The sequence below is a fragment of the Microtus ochrogaster genome, linkage group LG4 (genome assembly GCF_000317375.1).
Source record: "Microtus ochrogaster isolate Prairie Vole_2 linkage group LG4, MicOch1.0, whole genome shotgun sequence".
NCBI lineage: Eukaryota > Metazoa > Chordata > Mammalia > Rodentia > Cricetidae > Microtus > Microtus ochrogaster.
This window is the reverse complement of record NC_022030.1, coordinates 64,073,179-64,078,784: the sequence shown is the minus strand read 5'-3', so window position 1 is coordinate 64,078,784 and position 5,606 is coordinate 64,073,179. Positions and strand designations below refer to the sequence as shown.

Here is a 5,606-nt window from a genome sequence, read left to right as displayed (position 1 = left end):
TCTCTCTCTCTCTCTCTCTCTCTCTCTCTCTCTCTCTCTCTCTCTCTCTCAGTTTTCTGAGACAGGGTTTCTCTATGTAGCTTTGGAGCCTGTCCTGGAACTCATTCTGTAGATCAGGCTGATCCCAATGGGATTAAAGGTGTGCACCACCACTGCCTGGCTTTTTCTTAGAATTTTTTTTTTTTAAGAATGATCCTCAATATAGAACCTAGAGAAAGGGTCGCACTTGCAATCCCTCTGCCTCTGCTTCTGCCTCTACCTCTTACAAGGACTGAGGCCTCAGGTGTGCCCCACCCCCACATGATGGCTGAAAATTCCTGGTTCTGTGCCTTATGCTCATTCTCAGTGAGCCCATTTTTTTTTTTTAAGTAATTCTTTGGAGAAAGAGGGAAGCCCTCAGCAAGTTGCATTGAAGATGGGAGCTGGGAGATGCTAGGAGCCTGGAATCTGCTGGGGGGTGAGAGCTTCAGGCTGGGTGGGGCCTGTCCCGCCTTTGAGCCTTGGGACCTGATGTCCTATCACGTCTGGGGACTTACTGTGGCTGTTTGCTTTGTGCTTTCCAGCTTTCTAGGAGAACTCACATCCAGGTAAGCCTCATTGCCTCCTTCCTCTACTCAGCTCCCAGTGAACTGAGGAAAAGGAGCTTGTGGCCAAACAGAAACTGGTAAAAACTAGTTTCTGGGCAGTGGTTCTTAAAAAATGTTGTACATGATGCATGCTGACTTGGATATGTTGTAAGAGGTGTCTCCCAGCAGTCAAGAAACTGGAGATCGTAAGTAGGCCTGCACGTGGGCAAGTACACACACACACACACACACACACACACACACACACACTCACTCACACACCCCTCAGAAAACTAACATACTCCAGCCAGTGGTCATTTGTGTGTGTGTGTAGGATGGGTGGGTGCAAGCCACATAGGATAAATTTTATCATTTTAATCATTTTTAAACATATGCTATATATTTATATATATATTAATAATATATATGTATTTACAGTATCATATAACAATCACCACTAGGGTTTTTTTTTAACCACTTTTACTATCTATAAAAGAAACCTGGTGCTTATTAAGCCATCGCTCCTTTTCCCTCCCCCCCAGACCCTGGCAACCAGGGGTTGCTTTCTGTCTCTATAGATTCCCCTCTGCTGGGGTTGGGGATGTGGCTCAGTTAGCCAAGCATTTGCTTGCATGCAAGAAGCCCCGGGTTCAGTTCCCAGCCCTGTATAAACCTGAGAATGACGTTATATACCTGTAATCTTGACACAGAGAAGAAGTAGAGGCATGGTTGCCCTCAGCTATATAGCTGATTTCTAGGCCAGCCTGGGCTCCATGTCTCAAAAAAAAAATTCTATATGTGGCCTTTGTTATTGGCTTATTTTACTTAATATAATGTTTTCAAGACTTAATTGTGTTGTAGCATCTACTACTGTACACCACTTTTCCTGACTGGGTAATATTTCGTTGTATGGCTATACCACGTTTTGTTTATTCTCCTGCTGGTGGTATTGGTATTGGTATTGGCACCTCAGAGAGAACAGGAGCGTGTTTACTTTGGATCTCAGTATGAGTGATGCTGAACCGGGAACACAGGTTGGGGTCTCCAGACACGGTGACAGTGTTACGAAGATTTTTTTCAGTAGCAAAAGAACAAAGAAAATCATAAATCAAGGTATTTTAAAAACTACATTGGAACATCAGTCAGGCAGGTTATAGTGAAGTGGGAAAATCTCTCCTATAGGCCTCCGGTGCTATCCTGGTGGCATCCTTAGATTTGGGGCTGGTGGAAGTTAAGGGTCTATTTGTACATCCCCCAAAAGTCACAGGATGCCAGATCAAACACAGGGGTAGACAATGAACGGCTATCAAGGACTAAGATAGACCATGATAAATTTGTCCTGAGAGCTGCAATGTTTCTACTCCCCCATGGTTATGAGATTTCCAAACAATCATTTGGCCTTGCAGAATTTTTAACAAAAAAATGTGGCTCCCTCTCCCCTCCGGAAATGTCACTTTCCTGCAGACAACATGAGTTGTTTCTACCTCTTGGCAAACACTAATGGTGACAGATGTCTTCTGAGCCATGAACAAAGAACAGGTTTGGCCATATCTGAGTCAAGCATTCACCTGACATGGTTCTTTGCCTCAGCTCTTAACTGTCTACCTCCATGGCCTGGGCTATGGGGCAAATTGACTGATTAGAATCTCTGTGATGTGGAGAGCTGGAACGTTGCAGGCCTGGAGTTGAATCATCCTGGGCTATCTTTTGTCATTAATAGCCATTTTCTGCCCACCTTCAGATGTCATCTAGGCCTGGCCCGGGCCAGGGTCAGTGCTGGGTAGGCTGCAGGAGTCCCGGGATGCTTCTAATCCCCTTTCTCCACATCCCTTCCTGATTTCTCTGAATTTCCCTTTGGGGATACCTTCTTCTCAAATACACTCTAATGTTCCCCAAAGCATTTCAGTATTAGCAATGTGGTGGGCCCTGCTCCTCTCTTTCGCAAGAGATGAGTGTGCCCACCCTTGTACCAGCCTCACAGAGAATTTTTAAATATTATTCTGATTCTGAGGGATTACGGGATTTGTTTTCAGGCTTGAGGAAAAGTATAAAAGAGTACTGTACACGTTCCAGCAGAGGTTGGGTTAATTGTCTGTGTTAATTATTACTTCCCAGAATGATGTCCTGAAGTTATTAGAGTCTAGCTTTCCAGACCTTTCTGTCTGATAGCCATGCTCCTCCATAAGATCCATCCGTATAGTATAATTTGAATTCAGACCCTTAAAATTGCTCCAAGATCCTGTTAAGTGAGTAAAGAGGCCGTGCCATCTTGCCTTGTGCGATGGACAACAGATGGGGCCGTTTGCGTCGGCACAAAAAGGAGGTGCCCTGTGCTTTCATGAAGTTAATGAAAGGAACTTCTGCTCTGTGACTTCCTGGTGGGACATTAGTCTTAAACAAAGGAATCACCGGTGATGAGGACCACGTCAGGTCCCTCAGCCACTTGCTGCCTCTGCCCATTCCTCAAGGACTGGAGCTGCAAGCAGAGGCTGTGACCACTGACACCCACAGCGGCAGCTCCTTGGGGGCACTGGGAATCAAAGCCATGACCTCTGGAAGACCAGTCCATGCTCTTAACTGCCGAGCCATCTCTCCAAATCCTCATATAAAAAATTTAAAATGTTTTCAAATGTGTCTTGCTGCACTGAATAGTTTTTTTTTTTTAAAGATTTCATTTATCTTTAGGTGTGTGAACATGAGGGCAATTATCTGTGAAGTCCAGAAGTGGGTGCTGGATCCCCAGTACAAGACAGTTGTAAACTGCCTGATGTGGGGGCTGGGAACTGAACCCAGATTCTCTGGGAGAGCAGCAGGTGCTCCTAGCCCCTGAGCCATCTCTCCAGCCCCAGGAATAGTTTTTATAATTGACCTTCCTGTTGGGTTTCATCTCTTCTCTTCCCAAAGTGTTACATCACCAGTTAGGATACAGGGGACTAAAAACACTAGCGGGGGGCCCCAACCTCGCCTGAGTGAAGTTCCTCGTTCCACATTCCAGGAAATATATTTCAAATTCCTGCCTGACCACTTCCTGAAGGCTGTTTTGTTTCGTTCGAATCTCACTGAATGAATCTTCTGGAGAATCTCTGAGGCCCTGATTTTGTGTTGTGCCATCTGTAACTCTCTCTCTCTCTCTCTCTCTCTCTCTCTCTCTCTGTGTGTGTGTGTGTGTGTGTGTGTGTCTGTCTGTCTGTCTGTCTGTGCACTCACCAGCCTGTACTCTTCCTTTTTCTAGTGAGGTGGCCACTGAAGTGCCATTTCGCCTCATGCACCCACAGCCCGAGGACTCAGGTCAGTCATCATTGTCCAAGACACCTCTTACCTGTTCATTCATCACGGGCAGACTTACTGCACATTTATGTATCCTTGTGTACCCCTCAGCACATGGGTGTCCTCCACAGGGTAACCAGGTCAGCCTGGAAGGGAGAACTAGCTCACCTACTGATTCCTGGGCCTGTCCACCGCCTGTCTGCGTGTAGAGGGTGTAGCTTTCCTACTCATTTCTAGTCTCTGTTGGGTATGAGTGGCCTCAGTTTTCTCAGGAACAATGTCACTGCAGCAGCCCTGCTGTCCCCAGACCTTGATTTAGATTTAGAGATGATGTAAGGGACAAGCCCTCTGAAGAACCCAAGGCATTGCTTTATGTAGAAACGAAAGGCCCCTCATTTGGAAGTGTCAATACGCATTTAGAAGATGATACTTATTTTTGACAGCAGTGGCAGTGATGAGATTACAGAAAATACTAGAAAAGGTCTGCCTGGGTTCCCACCATCCCCGTTCATGTGACGATCCATCCACTGACACTTTAGTGTGGATGCTAAGTGAAGCAATCGCTGCACACATCTGTGAACACACTGAGACCCTCCCATTGTCCTGCAAAGATGCGAATGGGATGATGTATGAGCTCGAGCTAGGAGGTTCTGAGAAGAAAAGTTCAATGGAGGTAGGTGCACTGGTGTATGCCTGCCATCCCAGTGCTCAGGAGGCTGAGGCAGGAGGATCACAAGTCTGAGGCCAGCCTAGACTATAATGACAAGACAGTTAAAAAATAATGTCTCAAAGTGTCTTTGCCAAATATTTTAGACTTAAGCCCTCAGTACACTTTGTTAAAACCTTCCCGTTGAGGGGAAATACAGTCTAAGTCTTACATTTTTGTTCATTTATATTTGTCTCATTAAAATGCTATCTTAAACATTTATTTGAGACTAATCAGGATGGCAGTCCAGGAAAACATAGATTCAAGAAGTCTTGGAAATGTGCTCCTCGATACTTTTTCCCTTCCTTCCTTCTTCCCTCCCTCCTTTCCTCCTTTCTTCCCTCCCTTATTCCCTCCTTCTCTTCCTTTTTCTTTCCTCCTCCTTTTTCTCTTTCTTTTTTTCCTCCTAGGGATGAACTCAACATCTCATACACGTTAGGCAGGCGTTCTAATACTGAGCCTTATCCCCAGGCGCCAAAAGAACCCCCTCCTTTTTTTTTTTTTTTGAGACAGAGTTTCTCTGTAGCTTTGGAGCCTGTCCTGGAACTCCCTTGGTAGACCTTTTTTTTTTTTTTAAATGGTGTCCTGGTTCCCTTCAAAAATATTGAAAATACAGTCTCCTGATGCCACAGTTATGCTGGGTAGTTTTCTGGATCGAATTTTCTTTTTTGTTTTGTTTTTGTGAGACAGGGTTTCTCTGTGTAACCTTAGCAGTCCTGGAATTCACTCTGTAAATCAGGCTAGCCTTGAACTCACAGAGATCCTCCTGCCTCTGCTTCCCAAGTGCTGGCATCAATGGTAGGCACCACCACCTGGCTATATTCTGGAACTTTCAGCATAGGTGACTTACTTTGGAAGAAGTGGAGTTAGTCTTCCTTCGCTTAGAGTATTTTTACAGTCTGGTCATTATAGACCTTACATTAGCCAACTCATAATTTTAGGATGAAACAATGATCTTTTGTGCTTAAGATTTCAGAGAGTTAGCCGGGCAATGGTGGCGCACGCCTTTAATCCCAGCACTCGGGAGGCAGAGGCAGGCGGATCTCTGTGAGTTCGAGGCCAGCCTG

At 45.3% G+C, this 5,606-nt stretch overlaps 1 protein-coding gene across 1 annotated transcript in view; it reads left to right on the top strand.

Annotated features, from left to right (window-relative positions):
* Sag (S-antigen visual arrestin) overlaps positions 1-5,606 on the top strand; it is a 39,729-nt gene that overhangs the window by 32,410 nt on the left and 1,713 nt on the right. The window contains exons 12-13 of the mRNA XM_026786483.1: positions 564-587; positions 3,799-3,854. Of these exons, the coding sequence (XP_026642284.1) occupies positions 564-587; positions 3,799-3,854 (80 nt within the window). The remainder of the gene's footprint in view (positions 1-563; positions 588-3,798; positions 3,855-5,606) is intronic.